We start from the raw sequence: 14,807 nt of genomic DNA, 5'->3' as shown, positions 1-14,807 counted from the left end.
GAGACACACACACACACACACTCACAAACGCTCTGAAGCTGTTTCCTAGCCAGGCTTGATGACGTCATCCCAGTGGACTGAGGGGGGAGGAGCTTAGAAGGAGCAGGGGGACCCAGGAAGTTGGCACGCTTGTCCCTGAGGTGAGAACTCTATCCAGGGCAACAACATCCACCTGGGGTTTACATAACAGCCTCAGCCAGCAGCACAGCCAGCACTGGGGGGAAGGACAGTCAGATGTGTACTAACCTGAAGCGCCAGCCTCGAGCCCCAGAGCTCTGCACTGGCGCTAAAGCTCAAAATAAGGCTTTATAAACAGCTTTGCCCAAGGAGTATGTGTGTATTTTCAGTGTATAGCGTGTTATGACACGACTGTCAACAAGAAGTGAGATTTGAGGTCTGGTAAAGAGCTCCCACGCTGCAAGCTTACCTTGACATCGTGACTGTTAGAAGGATCGTTTTGTTGGATTCAGGCTCGACAACAAATCGGAATGGGCGGGTATTTGGTTTCCACAAGGGGGTATTTTGTACGTGGCTCTCTTGTACAAACCCTTATAGCTAAAATAATGGAGGGGGCACATTCCATTTTGGGGGGGGGGGGAGGGGGGGGGGCACTGGCTTAAATCCGACCCTGGTTGCATTTCCTTTTTGTTTTCCAGCGTTACATAATCAGCCCCGTCATTCTGTCGACCAGGGGAGGGGGGGGGGGGGGGGGGGGGGGGAGGGGAGGGGCTTGTTTCCAGCCGTGGTGCATCCATGCATGCTTCTGGTCTGGGGAGGTTTCTGAGCGTTGGCAGAGTCAGTGGGGACTGTGACTCCTATTACTCAGCCTCCTAACTCCAGGCTGTGAGGCTGTTCTGTGTCCTCATGCTCCGCTGCTTCGGTCTGGACTGGGGTGAAGGGAATGGGCCGGGGTGGGGGGGGGGGGGACGTGGGCGGGGGAGGGAGGGAGGTTCCAGGCTCTGGGTCCCAGTGGAGCTCATTTCATCATGCTGATTTGTGCCACAGCTGTGTCGAGAGGAGAAGGAGGAAAGAGTCTTGTTGGCTTCAGGGACTGTTCGCCTGCCTGCCTGCCTGCCTTACAAACTGTGCCTGCCTGCCTGCCTGCCTGCCTGCCTCCTGTCTGTCTGTCTGTCTGTCTGTCTGTCTGTCTGCCTGTCTGCCTGTCTGTCTGTCTGTCTGCCTGTCTGTCTGTCTGCCTGTCTGCCTGTCTGCCTGTCTGTCTGCCTGTCTGCCTGCCTGTCTGCCTGTCTGTCTGCCTGTTTGTCTGTCTGTCTGTCTGTCTGTCTGTCTGCCTGCCTGTCTGCCTGCTGTGTCTGTCTTGGAATGTGGCTGCCTCCCCACCTGTCTCCTTGTCAGTTTGCATGTCAATCTAACTGTCGTCCTGCCTGTCTGTCTGTCAGGCCGTGTCTGTCTGCCTGTCGATCTGTCTGCCTGTTTCTCCACCTTCACCTCTGGTCTGGGCGGGGTCACATCACCAGGGGGCCGTGTCAGCGGAGAGAGATGCTGTTGTGTTTCTTTTATCCGGCTCCCAAGGCTCTGAACTCAGTAATGTGGTTGCTCTTTCATCTGTCATGGCTGACTGGTGTTGGGTGTCAGAAGCTTGAACTGTAGTGAAGTGTGGGGTAACAGGAAACGGCGCGTGTCTCTGAGCGTGTGGGTTTATCGGTGTGTCTGTGTGGACGTGTGTGTGTTCATGTGTGCGCACGGGCCTGCCCGTGTCCGTGACATTGACGTATTCTATCGGACATTGATCTAGTGTGTGCGAGGGGGAGTGATGGGGGTGTGTGGATGCTTTTGAGGCGAGATCACAGACCGGTCTCTCCTCGCTCCCTCCGTCTGCCGTGAATCTGTTCTCTCTCCTGCTCGGCTTTGTAAAAGGCAGAGACAGCCTCCTTCTCCTAACTACGAGCCCACACGCCAGGCCTAAAAGCGGACTTGGGCGCCGAAAGCGAGCGAGCCCCCTGAAATATGTGGGTCTCGTTTCTGGGAAGTCATCGAGACTCGAGTTGTCAGGCAATTATGATTGGCCCCTGGCCAAGCCGTCCCCCCTCTTACCTATAATTACTTTACGACGAAACGCCCTCGCTAACCAATGGCTGCTTCGCTAGCTCCCAGTGCTTGGCAGTGTGCAAATCACACAACTCTCACTCTCTCTCTCACCTCCGCCCCTCCCACACTCAAATGCGCACACACATCCACGAAAGAACAGATGCACCAGATGTTCGTGAAGTCGCCCATCAAAACTACGGCCGGCTCTCTGAAGCCCATATGCATAAAACAAGTCCCACAGTCTCTCTCCCAGTTTCCTCTCTCTTGTCTCACTCTGTGCCACTCGTTCAGACACACACACACACACACACACTGGTTTCGCTGATTCATCTTCATTCCTCTCCCCATCTTACGGCCACACCGCATCCTGCCCAACCCAAATCGGCAGAAAACAACATCTCTGGTATCTGTTACACTCATCCTCGGAAAAGGAGTTGTTTGTGGACTCTTTCTGGTTTTCTGTGTGTGTGATTGTGTGTGAGTGTGTGTGCACGCGCGCTCGGTGCGTGCATTTCCCGTGGAAGCGTCACTGCTGAATGTAAGAGTGGCCTCATCCAGGACAAGACGATTCCAACCGCAAACACATTTTAGAATTTGCTTACAAAACAAAGCTGTCGGCCAAACGCTTCTTTCAAGATTTTTCCCACCAAGCTGAGGTGTGGAGCCGGGGGGGGAGGGCAGAGGGGTGATCAAGCCACTGATGACAGCTTTAATATGACGGAAAAGCCCAGCCGCTCCCCACGGCTCTTGCATTCTGATACCTTCCGCAGTAACAGGCTTAGCTTATCATAGACGAGCATGTAGCGTCCCGTGACTAGGAAGATTCTCCTCGCAGGCTGGGGGTCCGCGAGGAGCCAGTCACTCTGCGGGAAGCAGACACCTCTCTTCTCTCTCTCTCTCTCTCTCTCTCTCTCTCTCTCTCTCTCTCTCTCTCTCTCTCTCTCTCTCTCTCTCTCTCTCCCTCCTCCTTCTCTCGCCCTGCATCTGACTGAGTCCTCCTGCCAGCTGTCCCTGTCAGAGATTGAAGCCCGGGTCTGAGTCTCGATGTCTCAAGTGATTTGATTGGCAGGGAGACTCGTGATCAAATGATTCGCTCGGCACGGCTTGTTTAGCCCTCTGACGTTTTTTTTTCTGTGTAGACTTGTGACTTGCTGGATATGCTAGACGTGTGATCAGGGACTTGAGACTTGACTTAGGCCCTCCACCTCAACAACTTGCGACGTGACTCGACAAAGGAAACGCGAACATCTCGGGCCACGCGCAGCCTCGTAGCCTACTTGCGCCCAAACGGGAAAACAAAGATGCCTATGAATAGAACGTTCGCTCTCTCGCCTTGAAATAGACTCAGGGACTGCGCGAGCACATCCAATCCAAGCTCCTGAGCGATGTGAACATCTTCTGTGGATGACGTGTCCCGTCTATGGAACGGAGCACCAGGATGGTTGATGAGGCGTGCCAGACTCTCGCTGTCTCGACAGCAGAAACTCAAGCTTTCTCTCCATGCGTTTCCCTGTCCAGTCTGACTGATTCGGTCAGGGTTGGGCGTGTGTGTCTGTAGGAGAGTATGGGGGAGGACAGCAGGTCAATGGCAAGGGGTTGACTTGTAGAGAAGAGGTGAGGAGGGCTGAGAGAGACAGAGAAGCATCAGGGATTCAATTAGAGAGCATTTGTGCTTACGCCCACACTCCTGTACGTCAACTAGCATCCGCCTGTCACTGGCAGAATAGCATAGTCTGATGAGCAGCATTCTGCTCTCCCTGTGTGTGTGTGTGTGTGTGTATGGGGGGGTGGGGGGGGGGGGGTGGAGGGTAATGTCAGTTTTCAGGTAGAGCTGCCTTCGGGCCAGCCCGGAGAACAAAAGAACCGACAGAGACACGGTGTTTGAAGCGGAGAGGGAGAATGCCCACAGATTCCAGCTGAAGTAGTAATCTGCAAGATTACTTCCTATCTTCCGTTCTAGTACATTTTGAGTGGTGGTTTAGTCGGGTTGGGCAGAAGTAATTGCAGGGGTACGATTCTCATGGTGAATTCACTGAGCATACTTTTCTTTTGTGAAATATATTTTTCGGGCATCTTTGGTAACTTTATTTCATATAGAGAGACAGGAGAACAGGGAGATAGAAAGTGGAAGCCTCTTGTGTTAGGCCTTCACCTTCGTTTTACCATCACCACTTGGCACCCCCAATGATAAGTATAGTAAAAGAAAACTTACAGTAAACTTTGACATTCAAACAATCCCAAAATGTGTGTCCTTTCATCACTAAGTGTTCCCTAAATGGGCATTTTTTTCCTTGGCCTTGATAGCTAACTGCATAGATAAACATAGATCTTGAAAGGTCAGTCTCTAAATGTCTTGTCAGTTGACTAATGTTGGATAACACAGCACAGTCGAATACCAAAATAACTCTGTAACCTTTTGCGTCGTCTTTTGGGGCGATGCCTGTTTTGTGTATGTCGCAATTAAAACGGTGTCTAATTCCCTTCATGCTGGAGCCGCAAGGATTTTTGGGTTGTCATTTTACAGTATCACGTGCATTTCAATTCAAATATCGTCATACTATAAAGAGGGTCTCACTAAGGCGGGGTCCTAAGAATGCAGTCAATTGAACATAAAGGTCAAGGTGATTACGCTACATTGGAAGGGACCTTTGCAAAGGCTGCCATACCCTAAACACAAGCCTATCTCTCCCTTTCCACCAAAGACATGCAAGCTCCAGTGGAAATACTCTCCAGTGTACAAACACCATTTCCCATGCGGTTGGTTTGTAGACTTGTAAGTTGCTGTTGGAAACCTAGGAGATAAAAGACACTTTACAAAGAGACTTTATAATCACAATTTTCCAGTTTCTGAGTCGCTGTTTTAACTCATGCTGGCTGTGAGCTTGTCTTTCTGTCATATGTTCGTGAGCTTTATCTCACAAGTAACAGACAGCTGAGCTTTGGTGGGGAATGCAAGAAACCACCAAGTTTCGTCTGAGTGAGCGAGCGAAAGGCCCAAACAGAGATCCGATAACTAAATCGCCTATGTGTGTGTGTCACACAGTGTCTGCGTACGCCTGTGCGTGCGAGAAAGCATTCCCGCCAAGCGCCGCGAACTTGCGAAGGCTTACCAAGCCCACAGCCGAGGGACACTGTCACTCAGTTTTATCTGATAATGTGACGGGAGACAAACCCTTGTTCGTTACAATGGCTCAGGAGAGCTCATGGCGAGCAGCCAGTCCTTGGCGTTTTGAGAAGCGTATCTTTTAAAACATGCAGGTATGTTTCCAAAGAAAATAGACAGAGGGAGAACAGGATAATCCCAGGTGGTCTCAGCCAAAGGGGCAAGATCCAAGGATCTTAGATGAATACTTCTGCAGAATGGAAAGGAGCGACTCGACCTCCACAACCTCGGCAAATGAGATGTGGCGCTTTGCTTCTCACCATTCCTAACCAATCTCACAGAAGGACAAGCTCACCGTACTGTAAGCACACAGTCATCTTCAGCGGAACAGACTGCATTGCATTTATTCGAACGTTGTCATATTCCCCTGAATCTATCAAACATCCAGGGGGTTTTTAGCTGAATTTTCAATTTTCACATTTCTCCAACCCACGAGAGGTGAAAATGCTAAACGAACATCTTTGCATGCAGACGCAGGTGCACTCTGGATCATTCTGTAAAGGCGAAATAGAAAGGTCCAGTTGAAAATATATATTTTCTCTTTCCGAACGAGGCCGTTCCACCAGTCCTCTGAAACAATACGGACATTTCCTCTCCTCCCTTTTGATCTCCCTTCAAAAGAAACGTTAAAACCAGCGAGGAGCATTCTGGGGTTGTTACTAACAGCCAGAGAAGAACTGTAGCTCACAAAAGACGCTATTGAGAAGCCACCACAGGGTCTCCTGGCTCTAAAAATGGCAGGGCTGTATGTGTTGGTGAAATCGCCTCCATTTCACAGTGACCACATCCACTGAACACAGTCACCATGGGTCAGAGTACCATTACCACAGGAGGAGTACACACTGACCACACCGTGACTACACACAGACTTCACCTGAGCGGACCACACCTGGACTCACGATGACCCATGGTGATCTTGCTCCCAGAGTAAGTACAGAGTAGGAAGGAGTACTCAGTTTTGAACAGTAAACCTTTTAGACGATAAAAACTCTCAGCATTACGTCCTGTTGGCTATCTTCTGAACGAAGACAGAGAGAAACAGTGTAGGTGGTGCGTTTAAGTAAAAAAAAAAGTGTTTGTGGATGTGTAAAATGTAGCATTCCTGCAAATGGAACCTGCCTTTCGTCATGCTGCTCACGAATTCCGTCTGTGTTAAGATTCCTCCTTCAAAATCCGGACCTCTCTTCAAGTGTTAATTTCAATGAGAGCATCCGACCCCGGATCGAAAAAACCTATTTGTTATCGTTCAATAGGGTACACTTGTTAAGTGAATTTCAGTGCACCCAAGGTAATTGAGAGAAAAGCGTTCTGCTTTCGACCCACGCCTCCAGAAGATGCTTCTGGAAGGAAGCTTAGACCTTGTCCACTAGAACGGAGCGATTATCAGTTTAGGTGCGGGGGTTCCTACGTGTTTCAAGACCAGCTGACTGGAGAGAGAGTTTAACAAACACCTTGACATAAACATGTTCCTTTCAGACAGTGGTAGGCTTTGTAGAAAAGTCTATCTGAGGTGTGAAGGTCAGAGTACATGCTTTATATAATAGAAAGGGAATGCAAAGATAACAGGCAGCCAACGGTTATTCGTGGTTCAATCGGGCGGACACTACATGATGGACCCATGACTGTCATCAGGACACAAAATGAGTTACAGGACGAATGCGACAGGACAATAACACAGAATACATGAATGGATAATAAGGCAATCGCTGATCTACTGATTGTGATTAGCCTCAGCACGTAGCATCTCCCAGATTCCTCCCACGCCATCGAGCACGCAGGCCCAGCCGTTTGACACAATATGGCTGCCTTTCGAAATGCGCTGGCCCCTTCCACGGGCCGCCATTCTGGGGCCTCTCCACACCAGTCTCCTAGGTACCCTTCTCTGCCAGTGGCATCTGGTGTGGCATTCATTCTTCCAGGGCCAGGCCTTCACAACATGAGGGGCTCATCTAGAGCAAAGAAGCGCATAAGGCGGAGCCAGGCATGTGCCAAACCTCCCAGCGATGATGTTCGATAGCCAAGCCAATCAGCTGGCATTCACAGCTGGCCATTCCATTTTTAGACAGGCAACACATTGTACTCTGAAATGTGAACCTAATTGTTCTAGCCAGGTATCCCTGTCACACTGTTAGAGCAGTCCTAATCACCCAAATGGCCAAATATATTCATGCCAAAAACTCTGAGCATTTACTTATGAAGTACTTTTGGACAGTTTACTGTAACTGTAACAGAAGTCAGCTCAAGGCCGCATATTTCCATTATGTGGCATATATTATATGTTTAGTTTAAACTCAGAATATTATAAACCGTTCCATCAAAGTCGGTTTTTGGGCTTCATGATTCAAATCATTTGGCCTAATGAGGCAGGCTTGAGTGCAGAGGCACTCATAGAGCAGCTGTGTGCAAGCCACAGTTAATTAAAATAGAGAGAAACTCATTCAGTCTCCGATAAAATATTAATGTCAAAATGACTTTTTGTTAGTAATACGGCCTATACGCTTGATTAAGATAATGAAGTTTACGTACATAAATTTGAATTAAAGTAGGCTATTTGATTGGTGTTTTGTTCCACTCGCCATACTGTAGTCTTGCAGTTATAAATATCGGTAGAAGGATGTTCTGTGCTAACATCTACATTATGTCAAATTGGAATTATGCCAAGAAGCAACATAAATCTGTGAAGAATGATACGGCTTGTCCAGCAAGGATTTCCAGGAGTAGGCACACATCAAATCCATGAGAACGGGGTAAAGATCCATCATTTCCAGGACAGTATAGCCCCCAAGTCAATTACTTGTTCCACAAATCCTAACCCTGACCTCTCAGACCTTCATGCCAAACCCTAAACCTAAACGTACCCACTGTTGATAAAGAGAGAGCAGATCCTTCCTGTCGCCAGGTCCTCACCCCAGCTGACCAGGAACACCCCACAAGCCTGGCCGTGTCAGAGATGTTCTGACCCAGCCTTCTGCCCAGAACAGTTTGGCCCTCGTCAAAGTCGTTCAGCTCTTTAATCTTCCCGCTTTGCCTTCATCCAACACACTGGCTAGTATAACTGATTGTTTGTTTACCATTTCATCGACCCAGACCTTGACATGTGACCTTGTTTGGAGATGATAAATGTTATCCACTTCATCTCTGAGTGGTCATAATGTTTTGGCGCACGAGTGTACTTCATTTCAGCCAAAGATTTGATGAAAATGTCTGTTGCATCCAACTGAATGTGTTTACTCGTGGAGCAATGCTAGCATGTCAGAATCAGTTCGCTTTTCACTGGATAATGTGCTGGAAATAGGGGGTGAAACCCGAATCCTCCTTTATCTGCCTCTTAAAAGAAACTTTGAGAGGACACATGCTGTCAGTCGCAATCCAACATGATTACACATTAAGTCAGTTCACCAGTAACTGAAGACGGACATGAATATTTCATGTTCATCTGTAGCCTTACCCCCCTTGCTCTCTATCAGGGGAGGCAGAAGTCTGATGACAAAGTCAAAAAGTACAACTCCTAGCGACGAACCTGTAACCGCAGCCCCCAAAACAAATCAGCTGCGAATGCATTATGGATGAGCTTCCAAAAGAGACGATATCGACTGCCATCCGGATAGGCTGCCTGTGTGTTGCTCTTTTTAGGTAGGTCTTGATAACTCTCTCTGAAGTAAGCTTACCGGAGGGAGCTGTTGTTAAGAGCCACTGATAAGGCACTCTCGGTGATCTGATCTGGGTGAAAAACTATCCTGTTTTTGTTTTTTTCGTTTTTTTATATAGCAAAGTGCCTGTACAATTTTTAGACTAGCACACGGGACACTGGGATTGGAACTGTGCCCTTAATCCATTCGGTTGGGCAAAAGGCACCAGTGGAAAGCATTTCTTTTTTCGAAAACACATTCTGCAAGATGGGGACCTCGAATGACAACAAGGTCAAAACGGTTGACATAGTAACAAGGGCATGGGTTTGATTGGATCATTGGGGGATACAATATATTTGTTATCAACCTGTCGAGGAACACCTCCTCTGCTCTTGCTCTGCTGCTAATATGTGGTGGTGGATGTTTCAATGGCCTCTTGCTTATTTTGGCTTGAGGTAGTTGATTACTGGTTCTAATGAGTTTCACAAGAGCTCCATTTCATTGTTTGATTCAGAGAGGGCTACTTTCAGGAGACTCGCAAACATATCATCCGTAATAGTTGTATTGTCTACCAGTTGTTTCCTCTCCACAGGGCAGCATATGTTAAATGCATCGACAGAGCCCTGGAAACACATAATAAAATACACCAGGGCTGTCATAGGAGACACATGGGATTTACAGTGGCAATCATTTAAAGCAAACCAGCAGGTTTCCTGGCACATTAAATGATTCCTTCACCGAGATGCACCCGAAACAATTTCTCGCATGAACGATCTCTCGCTTGTTTCGCAATCAGATTAAGCCGACTCGGACCGAGTAGAAGGAGACAAAGAGGGGGATTCGTGTGAACTGAGCATTCACTCACAATATAATAACAGTCATCTGTGAAGATAATTGTGAGATTGATCTCGACATGCATGGGGGTTAATGGCAACCATTTGTTAGATTAACGTTCCCGTCTAAAATGGCCTCCCACGGGAACAGGGCCTCAGCCTTAAAAACTCAAACCTCGGTAATAAGACTGTCCAAGGGAGCGAGGGTAAAATAGTGCCAAGACGCTTAAGCTAATGAGTGAGACACACGCTGTCATAGCTAACTGCTGTCTGACTAAATTAGAGCACTCAACTCCGAAAGCCTCGAGTTTGTACATAATAACAAGCACCTCTCAGTAGGGTGGATCGTTCGACAGCAACAATGGTAGGGCTGGCTGGTGCGTTTTCCACCGGTGCTGTAGACTTCCTTCCAAGTCCACACACACACATCCGCCCATGCCTAACCCTAACGCCCCACAGTCCTTGTGATGTTTATTTGATGACAACGGTTTCGGTTTCACCACCATCCCCGTTGTGCATACGATCTACGGCTGAATAATTTAGCAGCGGCAGAGACAGAAGGTGCGCCGATCTCAGGCGACCTGCGTCGAAACACCCACCACCGCACCCCCGACTCCACACAGATCCTTTCCCAGGTAAACAGCCTTGTCGGTGGGACTCCCAACCCTCCAGATCTCCCCCGGTCCGCTCCAGCCATGGACGAGCTCCAGAGGAAAAGCCCCCAGCGCTACGAGGGGTGCAAGCCCAGGAAGGTGAGGTTCAAGCTGGCCTCGTCCTACAGCGGCCGGGTGCTGAAGCACGTCTACGAGGACGGCCAGGAGCTCGACAGCCCCGAGGAGAAGTACCCTCACAGCTTCATCCACACCAAGATGCACCCCGGTCACCTGGAGATGGAGCAACTGTGTGGCTTCCAGGACGCGCAGGACCCCCAGGGCTTGTACCCCCCCACCGGCGTCATCGCACAGAGGATCAATGTTTACAGAGGTGGGGGGGGGTACAGGGCCCCCGTGCATAGCGACGCTACAGAGGCGGACCCCAATGTGAGTCTTACAAGAGCATGTTAATCAGTTGGTACTTTTGGCTGAAGTATGCTTCGTTAGAAAACGTTACACGAGCACAGTGAACTGGCCAGGATATTAGCGCGAAAGGTGGGCAAATGCTACCAAAATCTCTGGTTAGAAAACGTTACACGAGCACAGTCAACTGGCCAGGATATTAGCGCGAAAGGTGGGCAAATGCTACCAAAATCTCTGTTGGTTTGCTTTGTTTTGGTGATGAGTTGCAGGCAAACTCGAGTCTGAGATGAGATGCACTCATTCATCCGTCTGTCACCCGGGGGAAGATCTTCTGCTCCGTTTGTCTTGTATTTGGTTGGTTAGTGGGTCAGACTTTTGTCACTGCAGGTTCTGGATGACAGTTTGAAGCCATTGTTCTCACTTGGTAGCATTCCACTATCTACAGTCATTCTTGCCAGTCAGCCTTGCTATGTACCGACTCGTATTTATCCTCCTTTACATGTTATGGTCTTTAGGCCTGGCGACTATCTGAAAGTGGAGGAACACTCATGTCTCAGAGAGGAATGAAAGAGGTTGTGCTCGAGTCAAAATGGCTGTTAATGTGGTGAGGAGGGCTGGCTCGCATATTTGAAGTCTGTCGAAATCTTGCGATTAATATCCAAACCATGTTGGAAGAGGTGCCAGAGGGACATGATGAACACAGCCTTTATCCGTTGCCAAGTCTTAAGCCTGTGTGTTTATGTGTGTTCAAATGCAGCTATCTGTGTCTACCAGTGGATCCGAGAAAGAACTGTGTTCATATTTTCACGGAGGACAGCCTATCACGTTCAGAGGGGAAATGTAAGGGGAAGGGGAGATGTTAGCTTTCATCAAAATGCCATGTTTGTTGAATAAATGAGTTGAGTACATCACATGGCATAAAGTATAACATAGCTCTATGAACTGTTTATGGGATTATGAAATCCCTCAGTGTTGTGTTCTTGAACAGCAAATTAAAACCTCGGCCCATAAAATATTGATCATGATCAAGTCATCACAATGATTTCTTTTTAAAGACAACAAGTTTACACCACATCAAGCAATCCTTCCTCAGCACACTGGACATGTGAGGCAATCTTCACATTTCATCCTCAATTAACTCCATTTTTTTCTGATCTGACCCATGGCCACCGTTGGCCAACCAGTCTTCAGTGTTGGACTTCGGGAAGATAATCATTTACACCAGCAACCTGCGGATCATCCGAGCACCACAGAGGAAGGCGGAGCCTGTGAGAGCACTGGCGCCCCCTGGTGGACTGGAGGAGCACAGCCCACGGAGCAGGGAGAAGGGCGGCAGGAGAAGGCTAATAGCTGTGTGTGCCCAGGAAGAGAAACTAAACCCTGAGCCACATGTCCAGGTAATGATCCCTGAATGTCATGAGCACCATTACTCTCTCGTTCGCTCTCTCTCCGCCCCCACCGCCCCCCCCCCCCTCCCCTCCCCTAAACTCATTCTCACCCTGCTACTGTGTCTTCCCTTTGTGAACAGATATGGACGACTCTTCACTTTCTTCCTCTCCTTGCGACACCCAGTAAAGATACTCATGGTGCAGGGATCCCCTTTCTGACCCTCTCCAACTGATTACCGCTTTTGTTCCTTGTCTTGTTCATTCCTAACTTCTCTGCACCTCAGAGAAGCTAACACTCATTTTGGAATTTCTCCTCCTCCACTCTCTTACACTTGTGTCTAAGTGTACATAACCTAAAACAAAAAGGAAAGGAACCCCCTTTTTTTTTGCTTCTGTTTCATAGTGTCCTCACTCTTTTGTTCTTTGCTCTTTTCTCTCCTTGCTCTTTTCCTTCAGCTTGTCTCTTATTGTTAGGCTAGCGGTGTCGGTGGAAAATAACTAATTTATTCTAACACTTGGACTCCCCAACATCAAAGCATTAGTAGAGATGGCTTCATCAACCAAGACACCTGCAGGTTAGGTGAAATGGTCTTTATGACACAGCCTCTCTTTTGTTAGTAACACGTCCTTGTCTCTCTCTTTCTCTCTCTCTCTGTTTCTGTCATCTATCTATCTGTCTGTCTGTCTCTCTCTCTCTCTCTCCCTCCCCCTCTCTCTTTCTCCTGCTCTCTCTCTCCTGCTCTCCCTCTCTCCCCCCCCCCCCTCTCTCTCTCTCTCTCTCTCTCCGTCTCTCTCTCTCTCTCTCTCTCTCTCCTCCCCCTCTCTCTCTCCTGCTCTCTCTCTCCTGCCCTCTCTCTCTCCCCCCCCCCCCCTCTCTCTCTCTCTCTCTCTCTCTCTCTCTCTCTCTCTCTCTCTCTCCCCCCTCTCTCTCTCCCTCCCCCTCTCTCTCTCCTGCTCTCTCTCTCTCCCTCCCTCTCTGTGTTGTGGCTCCAGGACGGGCCCAGCTGCCAGCAGTGTGGAGGTTCGGGCTGTGCCCCCTGTTCTTTGTGCCATGGCAGCAAGCTGTCCATGCTGGCCAACCGCTTTAACGAGTCCATCAGTGTCCTCCGTTGCCAGGCATGCTATCCTGATGGTCTGGAGAAGTGCCAGGCCTGCACTCCCAACAAATAGCAGAAAATACACTGCTGTGTGTGTGTGTGTGTGTGTGTGTGTGTGTGTGTGTGTGTGTGTGTGTGTGAATGGGTTGTCTCTGCTGCAATATCACTTTTATATCAAACCTTCACGGCGGGTGTTAAGACCCTGTATGTGGTTTGGTGAGGGACTCAGAAGCAATCATTAAGAAGGGGGAATGGATAGTCCTTTGTACAACCGGCGAAATCACACAATGTAATTACTCTGCACAGTGAACATTTATTTATACCAAAGCTGAATCCTTCTTTGGTCGTTGTGTATTTTGTAAATCTGAGTTTTCTGCCAGATAGGGCAAAGGCTGCTGCTACCGGTCTTATCAATTTAATTAAAATAATATAACCCTTTTACATTTGGTTGATTCACTGAGGAAGCCGCCCTATCTTCTCTCTACTAACCAGAGAGAAGAAATGCTATTTATCTTTTATGGTATATGCAAGAGTAATTGATTCTTTCATTATTTTAAAGCTTGATTACACCGTAGTCAGAGAAACCTAATAATTACTATGGGCGAGACGGAAACAGGAAAGTAACCCTCCACCAGAAATGGAAATTATATTTATGTGGCGACTGCATATGTTGAGACAGAAATTACCGTGGTCTTTCTTTCGCCAAGGGGGCAGCTTATACAACCGCCTCAGGAGTTTCACCTTAATGTTGGTTTATCAATAAAAATGGTTTGTTTCCCCTCTGACAGTCTTCCGGATGAAAGTCTAATACAGTCCAGTATCTCCTTGGCTCCATGTTCTTTTCCAATAGTTATTGAAAATGTTTGTTTTACACAGAGCTGTAATAGGTAACATTGTCAAATAAAGTCAAAATGTGAGAAACAAGTGCTGCCAATTATTGTCTGAACATCCTGCTTTCCTCGGTGTTGATTGACAGGGGTTTCACAAAATAAGCCAAGGAGGATAGCCCACCTCGCTGAAGGTGATTGGCTTGAACAGGATTTCTCGAACCTAATTGGCCGGAAAGTTGTGGGCCACACCAAAAATACAAACTGATATTCCAATGGCACTGAGCTGTCTCAGTTACACAGCTCTCAGAGGGCCTCATTAGCTTACACAACATGTTTATAGGGGACAAACCATACCTTCCTTTTTTTAACCTACTGTACCTTTAAGTACAGTACATATGTAGGGGAGGTATAATTGGGTTCATTGCAGCTGAATACACGCATACACACACACGCACACACACACACGTCATGGTCTCCAAAAGTCATTATTGCCTCTCCTGTCCAGAGAGCTGGTTCGCTGCACAGTGCAGGGGCCTACTGACGCATCAAGTCCTCCCGCAGCTCTGAGAAGCACGCTAATCCTGCAGGCTCCGCCCCTCCAGCCTCGTGTGGCTGCCCCGTGAGCATCGCTGTCAGGTGGGGATGGATCTAGGTTGATGTGTGGCTGGCACTTTCATGGAGCACACTACGGAGATCCTCGTTAACCATTCCCAGACATCCTAGAGAGCTGAATGTCAGTGACCAAGTTTATTTTACAATCAATGGATTTCGCACGAAAGTTCCTGATTTTCCATTGCGGTTG

The 14,807-nt window shown here is 48.3% G+C and overlaps 1 protein-coding gene across 1 annotated transcript; it reads left to right on the top strand.

Annotated features, from left to right (window-relative positions):
- The first annotated feature begins 10,320 nt into the window (after window positions 1-10,320).
- On the top strand, window positions 10,321-13,248 carry LOC136933760 (glutaredoxin domain-containing cysteine-rich protein 2). The gene is made up of 3 exons (XM_067229278.1): window positions 10,321-10,714; window positions 11,875-12,087; window positions 13,072-13,248. Exons 1-3 carry the CDS (start codon window positions 10,370-10,372, stop codon window positions 13,246-13,248), a joined length of 735 nt encoding a protein of 244 aa, XP_067085379.1. The 5' UTR covers window positions 10,321-10,369.
- Window positions 13,249-14,807: the final 1,559 nt, after the last annotated feature.

Source organism: Osmerus mordax, chromosome 25 (assembly GCF_038355195.1).
Source record: "Osmerus mordax isolate fOsmMor3 chromosome 25, fOsmMor3.pri, whole genome shotgun sequence".
In the NCBI taxonomy this organism is placed as follows: domain Eukaryota; kingdom Metazoa; phylum Chordata; class Actinopteri; order Osmeriformes; family Osmeridae; genus Osmerus; species Osmerus mordax.
This window is presented reverse-complemented; position numbering and strand designations above follow the sequence as displayed.